The sequence below is a fragment of the Vicia villosa genome, linkage group LG5 (genome assembly GCF_029867415.1).
Source record: "Vicia villosa cultivar HV-30 ecotype Madison, WI linkage group LG5, Vvil1.0, whole genome shotgun sequence".
NCBI classification, from domain to species: domain Eukaryota; kingdom Viridiplantae; phylum Streptophyta; class Magnoliopsida; order Fabales; family Fabaceae; genus Vicia; species Vicia villosa.
Genome location: NC_081184.1, coordinates 144,595,857 through 144,616,844, shown reverse-complemented (window position 1 = coordinate 144,616,844; position 20,988 = coordinate 144,595,857). Strand labels below are relative to the sequence as shown.

General features: G+C 32.9%; 3 protein-coding genes across 4 annotated transcripts; 2 read left to right on the top strand and 1 right to left on the bottom strand.

The window, feature by feature from the left end:
- The first annotated feature begins 1,133 nt into the window (after window positions 1–1,133).
- Window positions 1,134–5,094, top strand: LOC131602943 (putative ubiquitin-conjugating enzyme E2 38). The gene is made up of 6 exons (XM_058875170.1): window positions 1,134–1,306; window positions 2,060–2,554; window positions 2,640–2,703; window positions 3,047–3,186; window positions 3,266–3,577; window positions 4,540–5,094. Exons 1-6 carry the CDS (start codon window positions 1,247–1,249, stop codon window positions 4,876–4,878), a joined length of 1,410 nt encoding a protein of 469 aa, XP_058731153.1. The 5' UTR covers window positions 1,134–1,246; the 3' UTR covers window positions 4,879–5,094.
- A 3,895-nt stretch (window positions 5,095–8,989) lies between these two features.
- Window positions 8,990–11,999, bottom strand: LOC131602942 (uncharacterized). The gene is made up of 4 exons (XM_058875169.1): window positions 11,858–11,999; window positions 10,102–10,196; window positions 9,760–9,820; window positions 8,990–9,368 (listed from the first exon to the last, which is right to left on the bottom strand). The coding sequence occupies exons 1-4, from the start codon at window positions 11,941–11,943 to the stop codon at window positions 9,350–9,352; spliced, it is 261 nt and encodes an 86-aa protein (XP_058731152.1). The 5' UTR covers window positions 11,944–11,999; the 3' UTR covers window positions 8,990–9,349.
- A 4,650-nt stretch (window positions 12,000–16,649) lies between these two features.
- Window positions 16,650–18,658, top strand: LOC131607655 (VQ motif-containing protein 31). Of its 2 annotated transcripts, XM_058879632.1 has the most exons (3): window positions 16,650–16,887; window positions 16,976–17,008; window positions 17,929–18,658. In XM_058879632.1, exon 3 carries the CDS (start codon window positions 17,942–17,944, stop codon window positions 18,509–18,511), a length of 570 nt encoding a protein of 189 aa, XP_058735615.1. In that variant the 5' UTR covers window positions 16,650–16,887; window positions 16,976–17,008; window positions 17,929–17,941; the 3' UTR covers window positions 18,512–18,658. The 2 variants fall into 2 exon arrangements, with proteins under 2 accessions (XP_058735615.1, XP_058735614.1); XM_058879631.1 differs by having other exon boundaries at window positions 16,874–17,008; window positions 17,929–18,656.
- Window positions 18,659–20,988: the final 2,330 nt, after the last annotated feature.

Below are 20,988 nucleotides of genomic sequence, written 5' to 3'. Positions count from 1 at the left end.
TACAAAAAAGTGAGGACGGGAGAGACCAACAGACATTTAACATTTTATTTCTTAAAAATTATAAAATTATATAAAAGAATACATGTCTGAAGAAAATAGAGCGAGACGAAACAAACACATTAAATAATACAAGCCTAAAACTTTGATCGTCTTGAAAAATAATTGGAGCAAAACAAGCATGTCTGGAGCGTTGGCCCATTTTGTCATCCCAATTCTGAATGTTGGCCCATCCTTTTATGTTAAAATATAAATAAATATAATTTAATTTATATATAATGTTTAAAATAATGATAATGACCGAGTCAAAAAAATATTGCTAGAATTGGGGTGACAAAACGGGCCAACGCTCCAAACATGCTTGTTTTGCTCCAATTATTTTTCAGGACGATCAAAGTTTTAGCCTCGTATTATTTAATGTGTTTGTTTCGTCTCGCTCTATTTTCTTCAGACATGTATTTTTTTTATATGATTTTATAATTTTTAAGAAATAAAATGTTAAATGTCTGTTGGTCTCTCCCGTCCTCACTTTTTTGTAAGGTGAGCCCGCCACAATCCATTTAGTAAAATTAGCTTTTTTTAATGAAAATATTATTTTTTTCCAAAATCAAATTATATTATAAATAATAAAATAAAACAATCTCAAAAAATTTCACACATATATTTCAAATATCTTAAATAATAAATAAGAAATCATATTATCAAAACATTAGCCACATATTTAATAATATAAATTATCAAATACAAATAATAATATATATAATGAAATAAACGGGACGGGTTCGGGTGGGTATTAGTATCCCATTACGCGACCCATCCCCATATTTTGTAATCGGGAAAAACTCAAACCCGAACCCAAACCCAGTCAAAGCGGGTTTTCCCCGTGAACTTCGGGTGGATACCCGCGGGTATGAATTTTATTGCCATGTCTATATCTGATGAAATAATATTTATGTCATTTATTTATTTATTTTTATTTTAAAATAAATTAAAATTTTAAAATAATTTCACTAAAGGGAAACAGAGGTCTAAGGGTACCAAAGAAATTTCCTTAAATTAATCCCAATTTTAATCCGAATTATTTTAGGTTAAAAAACAATAAGGTGTATTTAGAGGTATTATATATAATAGTAATAAGATACCTAACAAGTGATTTAAGGAGTAATAATTTGTGTGTGATTATTATGCTCTGAAGAATTGGGAGTGGAAGAGTCTCTGTGTATTTGGGTTCATTCTCTGCTTCCTTCCTATGGATCTTCATGCCGACGCTCCCAATTCCGGGGTGAAGAAACGAAAACAAGAGGAACAGGTAACCCTTCTTTCCCTTTCGTTTTTATTTTTCTGATTTCGTAACTGCTTTTCTCTCAATCACGATTTTTCAGGGTTTTATGATCGGTCAATTTCCCTGCTTTCATGCTTTGTTTGTTTGATTTTCATCTCTTCGTGTTTTGATATCTTGATCGTTTCAATTTCGTTAACTTGTGTGTTTTCTTCTTACCTTTTGAAGAATTGGCTTGTTTTACTGGTTTGATTCTTATGATTTAGTTTTCGTGTTTTAGGGTTAGGGTTAGGGTTATTAATATTATGCATAATTTAAGGGGCATTTTTATATATTATAATATGTTTGGTTCATGAATAATTGCAGAGCAGTATTTTATGCACAATTCTTAAAATGTTACTAAAATTCTATCTTGGCATTTTATGATGAAAATTAGAAACACAATTTTTGTTATCAAAACAGTGGAAATTGATATTGTACATTTATTCAGCTGAGTTACTTCAAGGAATAGGGATCGTCGATTTTTAAACTTATGTTATTAGTGATAGTATAATTTCCAATGTCACCAAACTTCAAATTTAGTAAGCCATTGTTTGGATATAGCGAATAATATATTAGGAAAGGGTGCCATTCAATGAATAAGTTGAAATAAGGTCAGAGTGTAGAAGTAAAAAACTACTAAGTTATCATGATTTTTCAGTGCAGAATGAATTCATATGCTTAACATGATCTTGAAAGCTTTACGAGGGTCTTGACTTTTTTTTATCTGTTTTATTTTGCCAGGATGCTTTGGTCAGTGATCATGGAAATTCCATGAGTGTAGGGGAATCATCTGGTAGTGGTGACCCCTTCAAGAGTTTGACCTCGATATCACTGAATAAGAATTCAAATGGTTCCGGTTCTGATATTTCATGTCATGACGATGATGAGGATATGATTGATGATGATGATGCACTTGAAGATCCTGATTATGGATCTGATTTTTATGATGATGATGACATCTATGAAGATGACTATTCACTCATGCAGGATCAATTCGACAATGTGGATTTGCCTCCTGGGGTAGAAGCTTCACTACCTTGGTTGAAGGATATTTCTTCTAGCGAATGCAAGCCGGCTGTTGCTCATGTCCATTCAGAGTCCAGTTCGAAAGAAAAAGTAGATGAATCCACGGATACTGTCATGCAAAAATTTCGTCAATTTAAGTCATTTGATACTGTTGATTCTTTTCCAGATCATCACTATGATAAGGATGGTGCTTCAGTCTCAGATGCGCAGGTGAGATACATATATGTTGAAAAAAAATTTCTTAGTTGCATCTGCAACACAGATTTTCAAGCCCTTGATTATATGTTACTTACAGCGACCAAAGAATTGGGCAAAAAAAATCCAGGAAGAATGGAAAATTTTAGAGGAAAATTTGCCAGGTAAACTATCTCTTATCTCTCCTTCCCCCAAGAGACATTATGATTATAGCTAATCTACACGTTATTATGTGTTACTGACATGGTTTTTTCCAGACATATTTTGGAAGTGTCTTCTCATTCGCCTTATATTTTTTTAGTTTTAATATTGAAGAATCAATAATTGCATTCTTTAAAATCTTTTTGGGAGAAGTTAAATTAAATCATCATTCAACATCTTTTTTTAAGATCCAACATTTACCACTGTCTGTAGTGAAACATGATATTTGACCTTATGGCAATTTAGTTTCATTTTCTATTATCTTTGCTGGAGTATGTATCTCATATTTTACTTTTTGTTGTACAGAAACAATCTTTGTGAGAGTTTGTGAATCTAAAATGGAGCTTCTTAGGGCTGTCATCGTTGGACCTCAAGGCACTCCATACCATGACGGTCTTTTCTTTTTCGACTGCTTCTTTCCTTCTGGCTACCCTGCAGGTCCACCGGTATGTATCATTAATGTTCCATGTGTTCTTAGACGTGTCTTGTGCTGTGTATAATATAAAGTCAACGTATTTTCTGCAGAAAGTTTACTATCACTCAGGTGGCCTAAGGCTAAATCCAAATTTGTATCAATGTGGAAAAGTGTGTCTTAGTCTCTTGGGAACTTGGCACGGTAAGAATAGCGAAAACTGGATTCCGGATAAATCAACCATGCTACAAGTCTTGGTTTCGATACAAGCTCTTATTCTGAATGAGAAACCTTTTTTTAATGAGCCTGGATATGCTAATTCCTTTCAAAGTGAGGAGGGGCAAAGGAGATCTAAGGATTACAATGATAATACATTTATTTTATCCTTGAAGACAATGATGTATACCCTGCGCAAACCGCCAAAGGTCTGTCCCTTAAAACAATATCTATGTCTGTAGAGAGTTTTCTTTTAATAGTTTTACTTTCATTTCTTAAAAATTACTCTCCATCCCTTTTTATAAGTTTATTTGATGCTTTTCACATATACTAAGAAGAAATGTTGGTTTGATTAATATGTGCATTTTTTTCACGAGTATTACTAAATTGCTGTTTGTGTATAGATGTATTAAATGTTGACTTTTTATTGGCCTTAAGATTGGGACTGGCTTCTATTGGCCTTCTTGTAGCTAGGAAGGAGAAACATTAGTTTGTTGGAGAACGAAATAAGATTGTACATTTATAGGGAACTTACTGATGTTCATTGTCACTAGGATGTCATAGAGTATTTTGTAGAAACTTTTATTCCACCCGATTAGCCTTGAAGCAACTCATATAACAAATCAATTGCTTTCTTTAGAATTATTAAATCATTATGTGAGCATGTGACCTCCATTAAGATTCAAACACTTTTTCCTTGTATTGGATTGAGACCATTGATTTGCTTCTCCATATTTATTAATGTCATAATTTTAACCCTGTAAAGTCATTGATTGAACAAGGGAGTCAAGAAACGTTGTTGGCGATTAGTTTTTCATCGCGTGGGGATTTGAATGAGAGAATGGTTTAAGACTTTACCAATGAATGATAGGGTTAAGATTATGATATTAATAAATATGGTCCGGGCCAACCCAACTCATAGAGGTTACTTGAGGATCTGAATACACAATGGGAGTAGCACTGGATGGGCTCGCGGCAGGCGGACCTACGCGAAGGACAAAAACCACGGGCTCGTGGCGAGATAGAATTAATTGTTTACTCTCGTGACTTTTGGTTTGTGAGCTTGGTTGTTGAATCTAGGTTTCATGTTTTCTGATCACAAAGAAATGTCTTAACTTATATTATATGTTGTATATATTTATAAATATCTAATCATTTCCTTCATAAGCAGCACTTTGAGGACTTTGTTGCGGGGCATTTCCGTCAAAGGGGCGTGGACATACTGAAAGCATGTAAGTCATATGCTGAGGGAGGACCAGTTGGATCAGTTTTACATAATGCTGCAGCATCAAATATTCGTGTTAGTGCTTCTGGCAAGACCCAAAAAGAATTTCAGTTAACTGTGAGTAGGATGATGAATACCCTTGTTGCATTTTTCAGCAAAAATGGCTCCACGAACTGCGAAGAGTATCGATCTCTAGAGATTTATAACTTATCTGCTGCTGCTACTGCTAACTTGGAAGTTTTCAAGATAGAATCTTCTGGCTCAACAACATTAACCCAGGTCTGAATGAAGGTCCCAGGTTTTTTACGGTGTGAATCAAGAAGTGTAGTGGATATCTTTTTGTTGATGTCTCACACCTAGATGGTTCAGTTTTCCTCATCTATATCTTTTATCTTGTATAGCTTTTCTAGAACATTTTTTATGACATGAAACTCCGTGTATAGGATTGGCTAATATGCATCTTATAATAATATAATTTATATAGTTTCTATTTCTATAATCCACTCAGAATGGTATTAGTGTTTGGTGGCAGTAGCTTGAGAAATTAACCTGCCCACACAGCCACACTTATACCTGACCCCAATGATGGTGCTGTTACTTTTATGCTCCTACCTTTCAAATTTGTTCATCTTTCAAATTTGTTCATGGACATTTTAATTTGAGGGATGGCACGAGAAATTTTGTCCTTGGTCACCTTCCAAATTTGTTCATGGACATTGTTGGAATAATGGAAAATGATAGGTATCAGGTAAAATTTGAGGGTGGCGGGTTAATTTCTTGTGTAGCTTCATCCCTTCATCCATTATTTTTAGTTAAATTCATTATTATATTTGTTTGTTTTGCGACAAACTTTTTTAAGAGGAGTCTTGTTGTTTCTGTTAAAAGAAAAGAGAATTTCTTTTTTCATCCATATGTCTTCTTAGAGATCTCTGGCGAAATACTAAAATACCCCCAACTTTGGATGTGTACATTCGAACACACATTTTATTGAAAAAAAAGGTGATTTCGCATGTGCACTTTCGAAGACACCCTTTTTTCCAAGAAAAGGTAACTTCGCATGTGCACATTCGAATGAACCTTTTTTTTTTCAAGAAAAGGTGCTTTCGCGTGTGCACTTTCGAAGACACATTTTTTTCTCAATAAAAGGTTATTTCGGATGTGCATATCCAAAAAGATGTGTGAGACAACATTAACAGATATCTTATAACCAAAACAACAAAGCATAGATTCATTCATAAATAATCGAAATTATATAAATAATTCAATAGAAGTTTAACATTACATATTGTTATAAATGGGTAGTTGAGGATGTCGCAACATTTTGATAACATCTTCTCCTGATCTTTGAAGCTTCGCATCCATCTCGATCGAATTCTTTGAAGAATATTGTTGAAAAGTTGTCCACATAACCTCTAAATCTTCGTGGTTCTTGAGCTCAAATGGGGTGAACTTTACTTTTCTTTCGGTGTCAAGTGAAGGTGAACAATACTCAAGCTTGACCACCTTCCGATTTTTTGGATATTGCAAGAGAGAGTTCAATATCGGAATCAACTCGGCAAATGTGGTGTCATGCGAGAACCTAAATTGAAGCGGCATCGTCTAACCACTGCTGAAGTAGACAAAAGTAAGGTGGGGATAGGTTTGAGTCATTTCTGATTGTGGCTTGTGATGTTGAAGAAAAGATATAAAGACCATATTTATAGACTTTTTGGAGTAATATGCGGTTGATGTCAGAAACACGGTACCAACCACATTCATAAGGGCGTTATCTCGGTCGGTAACAATGACACTAGGCATATTTTGTGGATCAATCAACAAAGTCTTGCATATTCCCATTTCCCACATAACGTTATCTTCTTTCTCAGATTCCAGAAAACTGAATCCAACAAAATGTCTTGTCCGTAGAGGTGACACCAACAATTTCTAGAAGTGGAAGCCTATTCTTGTTGGTCTTGTACGTTGAATCAATCATAAGGACGGTTGGAAATGTGTTGAACAACTTGATACTTTATAGATGAGTCCAAAATATGTCACGAATAGTAACATTGTCCTCACAAGCTCTGTACCTTGAAACGTATTAGTTATCGTCTAAAAGTTTCAAAAATTATTGCATTTCCGTTCTCGGACCTTTTTTCACGATGCTTAGTTGATAACGTTCATTGTATATATTCCTGATATTTGAAACACTTTCTAGTCTTTTTTGTTTCAAATCGGAAAATTTGTTTCTCGGCTCAACTTTGATTATCGATAATTCTGAAATAGATTCCTTCTCTTCTGACTTAAGCTAACACACAATTGAATGCCCTTGTAGCTTGGTGTCCAATGCATGATTATGAATACCGCAAACGACACTAAATCGCCACAAACCATCAACCCTACAAGATACGCGCAATTTAAACGGACACACAGTTTCTCGATCCGGTGTCGTCATGTTTTAACATCCGAACTTTTGGAACATATTTCCCACCTCTCTCGCATGTCATCACAATAAATGGTTGCCTTCTACTAGTACCATTGTCGGACCTTGCTATCACAACGCCAATCCGAAGTTTGCTAGCTTCAATTCGGATCCATTCAAGCAAATGTTGACGAGAGGTGAAATTCCTTTCATTTGTAAATTGTTGTCGAACATTTATTGCTACGAAAATCGTTTTAACATCGTCTTTCACCTCATTTGGCTTAGCATCTTCATTGACCTTCTCTGGAACCTTGAAATTATCGTTGGGAATATTGTCGGAGTGCACCATACCTAACACGTGCAGAAAACATGAATTCTGTTAAAACATTTTTCTAAGTTCTGTAACAGACATATTTTCGGAAATGCACATCCAAAATAAGTTTGGTGGATTTCAGATGTGCATATCCGAAGTGACACAGTTTTCTTCTTCAACAAATCAGCACCAATGCAAGGAAATGAGAGATGAAATGAGGAGACTTTACCTCAAATTGCAGCTTTCTATGCTTTCCTTGCTATGATCAACCACTTGAAACTTGGTTTGGAGACGAAAAATGGATTGAAAATAGTTGAGGTTTTGGAGAGGGTTTTGGTTATGGAGTGGAAGAAAATGAATGAAATAATGATGGTGGTAACAATGTATAGAAAAAGTATTTTCGGATATACATATCCAAAAATACCTCAGACATTTTAAATCCAACGTTTAAATAATAAAACATTTGAAAAAGGTGATTTCGAATGTGCATATCCGAAACATCTTGAAAATGTGACACCCTATATGGATGGCTTAGGAATTTCCCAAAGAAAAAAAGGGAAATCTTTAATGTCAACATTAGAAACTTCATAGACCCAAAAAATTGTAAATTTTTTAGAAATTTCTTTTATTTAAAGATCATAAAAAACAAACTCACAAATTTCTGACTTCACCGATACTTGACAAAATAAAGTCATGTACACCCCACCACCACACACACGCTTCCCCTATTTAATGTCTTTTTTATTTTATCAAATGGAACAAAAAACTAATTATGTGTCTGTTTGTTGGTGTGTTTGGATTAAAAATGTTATTCTTGGAAATTTAATTTTCATCAATTTGTTTGACAAGTTATAAGTTTTTTAGAAATATTTTGAAATTTTATTTAATTTATAATTTAAAATTTTAAAATAAATAAAAAATGTTAAAATAATATATGACAATAGTTATAGTTTGTTATTTTTTATTTTCATTCATAGGAATGTAAGATTCTCACCATTAACATGAAAATAAATCTGTAAATCTTTAAAATTTTACAAGTAAATTTATATTCTAAGATATAAAAGAATACTTATGGTGTATTTGTCTTAAGCTTTACAATTATATTCCTAAGAATTATTATATTCATAGGATTAGATGACGCTTGAGTGTAAATCATATTAGATGGCGCATGAGTGTAAATCATATTAGATGGCGCATGAGTGTAAATTTGATTACACGGTTCAGTAGACTGGATACAGGTGGTGAAAAACAAAAAAAACAAAAAATTTAACTTGGTCTGTCTCTCTCAACACAAGAGAAAGATAACTTCTTCTGAGATTGCGAGCCAACAACTAAAGTGTATAAAAATGTAACATACAGATCTCAAAACTGCAACCTTGAGGTTATTAGCATACATGCGCGCGTGTATCAGTAGTGAATGTAACATCCCAAAATTATAAGGCAAAACATGACAACATTGAAGCTAATCAACTAACAGATAGCTGATTTCCACTCTCTGGAGACTCAAGTTAGCCATAGAATCAAGATAGTGATTGCAGATAATCTCAGCCAATAGGGCAGATACTCAAACAAAGTCCTCAAAATACCAATGCTTGGGAACAAAATGAAAGATGAAAGGGCCAGCATGGCAAAGTTGAAATAAATGAATAATTAAAGTAAAAGCATTAACTAAAGGAGTCATAATATTTAACATTAAATATACCAGACCCTTATCAGCACTTAGAAATGAACAACTCACATAAGTACAATGTAAAGAACGCCAACAGGCATAAACAAGCCTATAAGTACAAAAATGTTTAAATAAAGTTCATGACTAAGTATCACAGACTTTTAAGTACAGAAATGTTTAAATAAGATTCATGATTGTGTATCATAGAGGTGCGGTCGCTAATTTTTTTGGCATTTTTAAGAAGCACCAAGTAAGTCCATATCAAATTGCTACAAGTTATGTTCCCTAATCATCTATGCCAAACACCGGCTGCAACTAATTAAGTCTCCAAGTAAAGATCTACATTGGCTTCTTCAAATGAAAATGATTTTGCTCCTCACAACAAAAAGACATACCTGATATTTGAAGAGAAGACCGACTTTAGATAAGGGAAAGATAGGTGAAACTATCAATAATTTCTACAGCAATATACATATATTCTTTTGTAATTGCAGGATAACAAATAATAAATGAGTTATCCATTTGGATAAAGAGTTTCAGTTTTTATAGAATCTGTATATCGATCCATTGATGAAGATATGTCAACGTGTGATGTTTCCTATATGCATGTTATATATTCTCTGCAGTATTACATTTTTCTAATCAGCAAAAATAAATGCAATAAATATTGGCAGACTTAATAACTGTATACAACTATAACAATCCAGAAAACTTACATACATGTTAAGAAAAAGCCATTTATGTCGCTAATTAAAAAGACAGACGAGAAGGGCGAAAATGCACTACCTCTTGACGAACTGAGTAATGTACCGCACTACAAAACACATTAGTACAATCACCAAAATATCTGTGCAGTAGTTTAGGAACTCTTAAAACCAGTATCACAATAGACAAGATAGCATATGAATTCAAGAAATTAATTACTCAACATTTTTTGTCAAAAATATCTAACATGATTTGAAAGTATGTAACAAAGAGGTTTCTGGAAATTGATTAATCACAGTTTCACAGAAAGCCCGAAATAATTAACTACAAATGATCAAAACTTTGCATTGTAGGATAAATTGTAAAGCAAAAGAAATCAAAAGAAGTCAAAATCCATGTAGAATATAGTGCAATAAAGGATACTAAATGTACAACGCTCCCACCAATCCAGCATATAAAGCCCAAATGTCACATTGTAAAGGTGGATCTTTCGCTGAACCCAATTCATACTTCCACAACTGCAAAATGTTATTGTTGGGGTCATAATTTAAAATAAAGCTAAAAAAAATGCATCCTCAGCATAAAAGATCATTAATATTACTTTCATCAGACATCAGATTCAAAATAACCATAACTGCTTGTGTGCAATGTCTTTCTGTTTTGTGGGTGAATTGATTTCTACATATAGCCTAAAACAGTGCACTAATGTTGGACAAGGGTTTCAAACCCTAAAATATATTTAATGAATAAAAGTATCAAGTAAAATCTAACTAGTATCACTTTCTTACATTATCCATACTGATATTTAGCAATCACACATCACCAGCTGTATTGTTGACCCAATTCAGTTGCATTAAAAGCATGGACTCAAACGCACACCGAGTAAGGGATACTAAACATTAAATCATTTTTTTTTTTTACTTAAAATATTGAATACCTTATTTGCACAAAAGGGATTATGAGCTGTACACAATCGCTGGGAAAATATTTCCAGTGAGTGACAGTATCAGACTGCTAGCCATTAAACTCCTAGCTACCAACTTACAGTAGCAGCATCAAACTTACAATCTCACATATGCAGAAAGATTGGCATGTTTGGTGCATTTACTGTTTTTTCTTGTTCTTTATTGCATATATGTTCTTTTGGATCAAAACATCACTTGAATCAAAATATGCGTTCAAAAACATTTTTACACAACAACAACAATAACAACCAAGCCTTATCACTAAATAGGATCGGCTACATGAATCAACTTCTGCCATAATGTTTCATCCACGACCATGTTTCTCTCCAAGCCGTTAATCTCTAGATCTTTCTTAATAACTTCTTCTATAGTTTTTCTAGGTCTTTCTCTACCTCTAACTCTTTGACTCCTCTCCACCTGATTTACTCTCCTTACCACAGAATCTACATGTCTTTTCTCTACATGCCTAAACCACCTAAGTCTATTTTCCACCATCTTTTTTACTATAGGTTACTACCCCAACATTTTCTAATATTATCATTTCTAATCTTATCATGTCTAGTCTTACCACACATCCGGATAAAAGGAGAGAGTTGTTTTAGACTGTCGACAACCAAAGTAAAACTTTGTCAAATCTCTATGTCATGTATCAACTCAAAAACAGTTTTACACCACTACTAAAAAATATACTAGGTAGATAAATTTGTCATTCACAAATTTGATCATACATTAATACACAACCACAAAATAGAAGCTTGGCAACTATGATCACCAAGCTTCTATTGGATAACCAATAACTAGATGTGAACTATACTGCAGCCAATTTTGACTCATCCAAAGCACATTCATTCTTGCCATATGGATATCCCCTCATGGTACTAGTATTGCAAACTTGGTTCAACATATCTATTTTTCTTTTTCACTTGCTTCCTTCCTATTCTAATTTGTTATATCTATTTGTTGTGATATTAATTGGAATATATGCCATTGATTAAGCTTATTATCCAAATCCAAACAAGGCCATGCAATAAGCAAGGAAGGAGATTGAATACAAGTGATTAATTTTCTCACAAATTGTTGTATTTGATGGTGTTAACAGAAAAGAAATCGAAGGGAAGAGATGGAAACAGTGAAAGGCATATCGAATCTGAAAAAGGTTGGATAGACATTGAAATGATAGATCTGAAGCAACGAAGAGAGAGAAACGGTCTTACCTGGTGAGAGAGAGAGAGAGACGAAGAACCGTAAGCAGGAACGTTGAATGAAGTTGGGGATCAGCTTCTGCGAGGACTCGTTGCATATCATGGTCTACCAAAAATATGAGCCTCCGTGTACACGTGGTTTTCTACCGTTGGATTTAATGGATGAATAAGATTATTTAACCGTATAATACTGTTTTTTAACTGTAATAAAAAATTGAGAGTTGCTACACCATCTCAAATAAGGGTATAATCGGATCGGTTTGGACCGGTTTTTGGTAAAAAAAATGTCCGAACTGATGATATTTTTATCAGTTTGGTTTGGTTCGGTTTTCAATATTTTTCAAAAATAGAACCGAACCAAACTAACTGGTTTGGTTCGGTTTGGTTTGGGTTGAATGGTCGGTTTACAATATTTATTTTTTAAAACATTATATTCATTATTATATTCTCCACTATCGTGTTTTTTGGTATATTTTATGCTATTATTTTTTTAAATAATACATTTCATGTTATCTATTTTATGCTCTATTTTTTCAAACAAATTAGAAGTTGCTCTTAATCCATATGAAAAAGTTACATGATTTCTATTGCATCATGAAATGAGTTTACTGTCAAATATAAAAGTTAACAGTTGACATCAGAATGTTGGAAAGGGGTTTCAAAGCTTAAAAAATAGAACACAACAAAATACACATCAATTAACATGTTTCACACCTCAAACACGCATAAAAATTATTTTGTAACAAGACTAGAAGGAATTTTGTTGAAGAAGAAGAAACAAAAAAGGTAAAAAAAATGAAAATTAACGAATAGAATTTGGACACGAAGAAGACGATCATAACATATCAAAATGATGGTAGTCAGAGGAACAATGGTTGCAGGCAGCCAGAGCAACAGTTAAGTGAAAGCATATTTTTTGTGACTTATGGTTTCTACTTTCTATGTTTTAGAATTTGGTTCTAGCTACGTGTTTTGCTGAAAGGAAGTGTAAACAAAGATGGATAATAGTTGTACCAATAAAAAAATTGAGCTTAAGAATAAAATATTTAGAGCGTCATTATTTCTATTGGTTCGGTTCATTGGTTTGGCGGTTCATAAAAACTAAAACCGAAAACCGAATCAAACAATATCGGTTTTCATTGGTTTGGTTCGGTTTTAGAATTAAACCAATAACAATCAGTTTTATTTTAGTTTAGTTTGGTTTGGATTGTCGGTTTAATTAGATTTTTCTGATCCGCTTACACCCCTAATATCAAATACAAACGTCTCCTTGTATTTCTATATTTTTATATTTCTGTATTTGAAAAAAAGTGAAAAGAAATTATTAAATATATTAAAAAAACCAAAATCGTACCAAAATACAGTGTTAGTGGTCACTTTTTTGATGTAACAATATCATTTTTGTAAAAAGTTTATTCTCATATTAATCTCTTATGTCGTAATTTTCCCAAATGCGATACACGACAAAAAATTTATTTAATTATTTTATATAAATTAAGAAAAAGCTTATAAATAGAAGATTTCTTAACCCGTCCCATAGATATGAGGCGCACCATCAAATTGACAAGATTGTCCTCGTGTTTCCGTAGATGCATCTTCGGAAGTACTTTTTTTATTTAACGTTGTTTTGTTCCGTAGATGCACTTACGAAAGACTTCCGTAGATGCATCTACGAAATCAGCCTAGACCCAAAAAACCAGAACAGTAGCATTTTTAACCATAAAAGACCCATGCATTGATTCATTGATTAATCAACATTACAACGAAATTTCCAACAGAAAATTAAAAAAACTAAGAGATCTAAGAAATTACAACGGTTAAAACAATGTCATCTGATCCATGCATCATTTGAATGCAATCCATGTCGAATTTCACTTCATCCCACCAACGTTTCTTTTCTCCGGTCACAGAAGAGGTTCTTGTTCTAAGCCTCTGGATCCTTCTGATGACTTCGCCAGGTTTGTACTCCCCCTCTAAAAAAGACATGATAGTCCTCTTGAGTTGGTCGAACGAATGGATATTCCAAAACTTAACCGGCATGGGGATTTGACGGGAGAGAAAATGACATGCCCTTCCCTTATGCGATATTCCAGTTCAGGATCGGGACGCTTGGATGATGTTCGCTGCCATGATTCTAGCATTATGTGAGACATTTTGTGTTTGTGTTTAGGGTTTCTGTTTGTGTTTGTATGATGAAGATTCCATTTCGGTAAGATGAAGATTCCAATCCATGTTAGCACACTTTCACGATCATCAAAGTCTTGCTTGTTACTAAAGACACCTCTGACATCTACCACATTTGCGACTACCCCATCAATATTCGTACAAACATCGACTAAAGTAGCTAATTCTCCTGAAATATTATCGGGATGCACCATACCTATTTTGTCAAAATCACACAAAATTACAAAATACTGGAAAAAAAACTACAAGGATTATTCCGTAGATGCACCTACTAAAGTGTTCTTCCTCAACACGTTCTGTAGATGGATCTACGGAAGCTACGTAACCTTTTTACAGAAAAAATCATTGATAATGTGAACAATGTAGTGGTTGAAAGTTATTATTTACCTTAAATTCATACTCTTCTTGCTCCTTTTGATTTGTTGCACCAAAAAGTTTGAGTCTTGGAGTGAAATAGGGTATTGATGATGTAGGGTTTTTTGGGTGTGAAACATGAAGAGTCTGAAGAAATGAAACAATGAAGGGAGTGATCATGTTGGTTCAAACTATATCAGACACTTTCGTAGATGCATCTACGGAACAATGTGACGCTAAGCTATTCCGTAGATGCATCTACGGAACAATGTGGCGCTAAGCTATTCCGTAGATGCATCTACGAAACAATGTGGCGCTAAGCTATTCCGTAGATGCACCTACGGAAACGTCCCTGAACTGATTTTATGTGTATTAATTCCCCATATATACTAGTTTATTACGCTTCCGTAGAGGTATATGCGGAAGGAATCAAATTTTTTCAAAATATGGGGTGCTTCCGGATGTGCATCTACGGAAGTTGGGGGCAAAAATGAAATTTTGTGTGTTGTTTAAGATATCTATGGGGTTGATTGAGAAACTTTTTATAAATAAAACAGAAATTTTTATTTTTTTACACTTTTAGTGAATCACCAACCGTTGATAAATATAAAATATTTGACTCTTATTTTAATTTTTTAAAGTTATAAATTGATTAATTGAATGCTAGTGATGCAATGGTGTAAAAATTTGTATACTGTAATGGTTTTTTCAATATTAGTTATGAAGAGAAATTGGATTCGATCGTAGCCAAGTTATTTTCTAAGTGTTTTTTTTCTTCTTTGACTATTTAAATTATACTTATTTGAATCCCATCATCTGTTTCTCTCTTTGGATAATAAATTTTTTATAGTAGGATTTTTAGCTTCAAACTCCAACCTACTGCTATTGTGAAGTAAACAAAGAACTGCAATTTGAAAAAAGTATCTTCAATTTAAGTCCATTTTACAACCGTTGGCACCATTTTACAACTGCAAAATAAATGCAGTGCATACTTCAAACCTGCAAACTTTGTAAGCCCAACATACAAGCTTGGCAAAACATGACTTTGAACTCCTCAGACTTTAAACTGTTGCATTGTTAACAAGTGGTAAGATGGGTGGAACCTGAGCAAATTTTTTCCATATTTTATCTAAAAATTATTAATTTTGCCCCTGGTGTTGCCTAAAAATCGACTATTAGATAGAGAGTATACAACGGTAAACTGATTTTCACTAATGCTGTAATATGTGTTAATAATTACTCTCCTCTGTTAACTAATCATCATACCCTGCTATTGAATTGAGATTGGAATATGTTTCCATTATGAAAAGGAATCTAGTACTCGTGTATTTAGTCTTTTCGAGAATAATAAACAGGACTTATTCCTGTACTGTTTATGTGCACTCACTCCTGGTGAGATAGCTTAGAATGCTATGGTTTATTTAAAAAGGAGTGTTTTCAATAGTGCATTAGAAGAGCAACATATATTCTTGTATTAGTTTAGTAAATGAGGATTACTATTAGTACTACTGTTTTTGTTATTAAGTCTGATGCATAAGGTCACCATCGAAAGGCCCAATAGCAAGCATCGCACAGAAAGGTGCGCAAAACAGCCCAGTTGAGGTCACGGGATTCCGCCCTCCAACGCACTTTCGGTTGTTGGATTTGATCAAAAGGTCACGCGCATAAGACACTCGATCTCATGGAGATGGTTTTAACTGTCCGTCTTTCATAGTTGATTCTCACTTTTCGTTGCTATTCAAAAACTTGTTAATTTTTTTTCTTCAATGACTCCAATTCAGTTTGTCTTTTTGTTCTGATTAGTTCTTGTCAATTTATCATTATTTCTTAGTCACAATATTTTTTCCTAGTTAGTTTTTCTACCACTATTTATGATTGGTATGACTTCTATTTACATGTTTATCATCTCTAAAATTTGGTTTAATGGCTTTTCAGGTTAGGCTAGTTATCTTCTACACATGACTGTGTTTTATGACCACACGTTCAGTTTCATTATTTGTCAAATTCCTCATAATAAATGAAACAACAAATGTTCACACAACAAGACAACATATTTTTTTAATTAGATTCTGTTCACGCTGACCACAACCTTAATAATGGTCAATTTCCAATTTAATGTTAGAATTTTTAAATTACAGTTTGAAATTTAATGTTAGAATTTTTAATTTACCTTTTTGAAAGTGAATTACTGCTGGTGATAACTGATTCAAGATAGACAGTGGTTATTATTATCTTAAAAAAAGGAAAAAATGTGCTTAATTTGTTATTGTCTTAATTTAGAATAAATGATTCTCTTTGAATGAGTTAAGCAAATCTTTATTTGGCAGTAACTGGAAGGAAAGTGCTGTGTGGTCCATTTTCCCTTTACAACAGGTAGTTGATGTGGCAAAGGTAATGGTTGGACTGCTTTTTTGAGGTCAGAGATTCTTTGTCCTAACTGGCTCACAACCTTGTACCAGAAAACAATCTTTAACTATACTCACTTCCATTCTAATAGTTATAAGGTCTCTCTTTGTCTTTGAGTCTATTTATTCTTCATCTTCTTTTCCATTTCTTTCTCAACTTATTTTTCTTTCGATTATTTATATTCAGATACAAGAAAAAAGCAGCATCAAATCATCTTCGGTATGCACCAACTTTTTCCTTTCATTTTAGTTTATGTTTCTTAATTATGGTTTTTTTATTTTATTTTTATAAAGTTCATGTTTGTTTATTGTATCATATGGTTTGAATTCATCTTATTGTTTATTGTATCATATTGGTGTGAATTGTATGATTCATGTTGCTTATTTACTTGATTCCTCTAAATTTAATTGTTTAAATTTCTACATTTTGTTTGTTATCATGAGAGAAATGGAAGAAGAAGTCAAACATAGAAATAACATTACTAAATTTGGGATTTGGACTGCACGTAGTCGCTGAATCAAGATTAGATAGTACATAAAACATGTAGATTTTGATTTTTTTTTTTAAATTTAAAATATCAAATTTTAATTTTGGACCGTTTGATTTTGATCCAACAACCAATATCCTAGCTGCACGAATGCATAGATTTTACATGAAATTCTAATCCTTACATTTTTTAGTTACAAATTTAGTTAATTGAATGTGAAAGAAATAGAAAAAAAAAAAAAAAACAGAGTGACAAATCCAATTCTAAGACCTTAAGAGTCAAAGATTAACAGGTAATGGACAGTTAGGCAGAAAAGTGTTATGAGCTGCAAAATCTAATTAAGGAACATTCTATTATAAGATAAACATAATTTCCAGTCAACAAAATGCATACCCTTTTCCTAGAGCATCATATTATCGTAGGACACCATTACAGTTTCATGATTATAGAAACATCTCCAAAAAAACTCTTCTCCTTCCTAAATTGTTAAAACATACCCTGAATTGTTTGATAACGGATCTAAGATAGACTCTAATATCATATCACGTTTTGAGTATCTGTCTGACTCATTTTCATAAAAATCAACTTGTAAGATAAGAATTGTTTATAGACCTAATCTCTATCTAATTTGAGACTTTTTTTTTTCCAATAGAAACAATATTGTGATGAGAATGGAGAAGCCACCAATGCCCGGTACAACAACAGGCGATTGCAAACCACTAACAACATTTGTTCACACAAACACAAACGCATTTAGGGAAGTAGTGCAAAGATTAACAGGCCCCTCAGAAGCCAATGCAACAAAAGATCTAGATCAAGCAACAAAAATCACAACTACTACAAAAAGAACACCGCCAAAGCTTCACGAAAGAAGGAAATGCATGAAACCGAAACTCGAGATTGTTAAACCGAGTATTCAAAACTATAAACAATCTGGTGCATCACCCTCTTCCAAGTCAAGAACTTCTAGCTTTCCTTCAAGTCCTATATCAGGAAGTGGAAGTTCTAGTCTTCTGCCAAGTCCTACCACGCCTTCGACGCTGTTCTCTCGGTTAACCATTTTGGAAAATGAAAAGAAACTAGATGAAATGAATATTGAAGAAGAAGAGAAAGCTATCAAAGAGAGAAGATTTTATTTGCATCCGTCGCCAAGGTCTAAAGCAAGCGGTTTTAGTGAACCTGAGTTGCTCATTTTGTTTCCTTTGGCATCTCCTAATGCAAGTGAGAAAGTATAGTTTTGAGGATGCTATCAATGAGCTTCAAATTACATATATGAAGTTTACGGTGACAAATATCCTTAACGAGTGAAATAATGACGGTTTCGATAAATTTATTTGAGTTTATCTATTGACATAATCGTGAAATTCTGAGAAATCTAATGAAAATCGCATTTAACATGTTTATGAGATTTTTTAAATTTATTTTCATAATTCTATTTTATCTTGTTTCAAAAAGAAAAAGAAAAACTCATACATAAATGTTAAGGCTTAAATTTGTATCATTTGCTTTCGTCTTCCATTTATTTATTTATTTCTGTTTTGTTATGAAATTATTTGTTTCACACTAAAATTGTATGCATGTGTCTTTTATTAGTCATGGTTGAAATGATTAATATAGAAAATTGGTTTGGCAAATCAATACCGAATTAGAAAATAACGTAAATAATGCTTATAAATTATCTTATCTACAAAATAAACAAAAAGTTTAATATTTAATAAGATGCCGTCCGTGACTGATCTTAATGGAGAAAAAAAATACTAGTTAAGTATAGAATTTTAGGCGGTTAAATTTGATTTAAAATTAGTATTGTTAGTTTGACTTTTTTATTGAGAATTGATATTGGTACACTAGAATCTTACAATTACACCGTATATTATACGGTTTGGTTTTTTTTATTATGTTAAATAATTATTTTTTCCATCTTTTTCAATGTAAATAGATACATATATTCATTGTATTTTATATGGTGTAAGATAAGGTGTACACTTTTAGTGTATGCATAGCATTGCTCTTTTTTATTATTATTAAGTTTGGTCTTTAATACTAACCTCTTTTGTTAAATTATTAATTATTGGAAGATTTAAGATGGCATCCCGACACTCTCAATTTTTTTTATCGAATCACAATTTTAGTCCTCTATTTTGTTTTTTGTTTTTTCCTCATTTTTAAAACTATGATTTTGATCCCCTTTTGAGTTTTCTGATGAAAATAGACAAAATAGGGACTAATTTTACAATAAAAAATAAAATAGGGAAACGAAAATTGCACAGAAAACTTAAAAAAGAAACTAAAACAACAGTTTTTAAAATATAGGATCAAAATCAAGAAAAAGACAAAATAAGGTGACTAAAGTTGCAATTAAGCTTTTTTTTAACTCTCGAATTCTCGGTAAAATAAGGAACAAACATCACATGCTTCCTAAAATGTCTCAACATCCTATTTCATGAAACAAGTGTACAGCTGGAATAGAAACAGTTGCTCCAAAATTAATCCTTCTTGTACTGCAAAAATATGTGAGATAAAATAGCAAAATCTCATGTTTAAATAAACTAAATATTTCAAGAAGTAAAAATGCAGCTTGTTACGATGTTTGATCAACATGTCACGACATCATGTTCTACATCATGCTGTGATACATGTTTTAACAAAATTGGTGTCAATCATAAAATTACAGAACCAACAATCTTTCTTTTTGGCAAATTTTGGTTAAAACAACCTTTGCATAATATAGTTGGAGATAAGAAATAAAAACAACAGCAATCAACCACAAACACAAGATACATAAATCACATGCATACTTGGTATATCATCTAAAACATATCAGAGGCGCACACGCAGCAAAACTAAAGAGAGACTCAGCGTCACATACAAACAAACACACACAGAGAAATAAACTCTCACACACCATAATTCTTTTAGAGACAAGATGTCATGACATTTAGGAATGTCTATGGGACGGGGCAGACGGGGGGATACATTCCCATCATAATCCCTGCCCTCAAATCTATTTCTCATCTCCGCTGCGGGAGGATTTTGTCCCCCATCCCCGTCCCCGCGGATCCCTGCGGGTCCCCAAGGTTCATGCGGAGATCCATAAACATGATTTTTTTTATTTATTATTTTAAACCAAATTAACAGTAAAAGCTTCAAAACCCAACCACAAAAAATTTAGAAATTATTCCTTTATGATAAATATATTGTTTTAACAATATTTAATCTATAATATTGAATGTCATGACCACCAAAATTTCAAACTAAAAAAATTGAAATAATCATTTAGATCTCATTCTTTTACTAACAATCCTTATATATTTTAAAATTTTGTATAAAATTAATTATATGAAATGACAAATAAACTTACATAATAATTTAAGAAAATTTCTTTGCCAACCTCCCAACTCTCTAGCCCACCTCTGGTGAAAAATCCAAACTACCCCTGACTTCGGAAGTTCATTTCCGAACTGCAAGAAAAAGGTGTTTTCGGAGATGCATCTCCGAAAGCGCCTTTTTTTTTTTGAAAAAATTGTCTTATTTCGGAAGTTCATTTCCGAAAACAGCATTTCGGAAATGAACTTCCGAAATAATGCGCGTTCTGCAGATTTAACAAAACACTCCCCCTCCCCCATTCATTTACCCTAACTCAAATCAAAACACAACCCCTCTTCAAATTTTCTGCCAAAATCAAGTGTAAGATCAAAGAGCATTCCCAAGT

Coding starts and splice junctions, on each gene's coding strand:
- LOC131602942 (XM_058875169.1), bottom strand. CDS start 11,943: ATGCAACGAGTCCTCGCAGAAGCTGATCCCCAACTTCATTCAACGTTC. Junction 10,197..11,857: donor CTCTCTCTCTCTCTCACCAG/GTAAGACCGTTT, acceptor AACATTTTGCAG/TTGTGGAAGTATGAATTGGG. Junction 9,821..10,101: donor GTGGGAGCGTTGTACATTTA/GTATCCTTTATT, acceptor ACTACTGCACAG/ATATTTTGGTGATTGTACTA.
- LOC131607655 (XM_058879632.1), top strand. CDS start 17,942: ATGAGAATGGAGAAGCCACCAATGCCCGGTACAACAACAGGCGATTGC.
- LOC131602943 (XM_058875170.1), top strand. CDS start 1,247: ATGGATCTTCATGCCGACGCTCCCAATTCCGGGGTGAAGAAACGAAAA. Junction 1,307..2,059: donor AACGAAAACAAGAGGAACAG/GTAACCCTTCTT, acceptor TTATTTTGCCAG/GATGCTTTGGTCAGTGATCA. Junction 3,187..3,265: donor GCTACCCTGCAGGTCCACCG/GTATGTATCATT, acceptor TATTTTCTGCAG/AAAGTTTACTATCACTCAGG.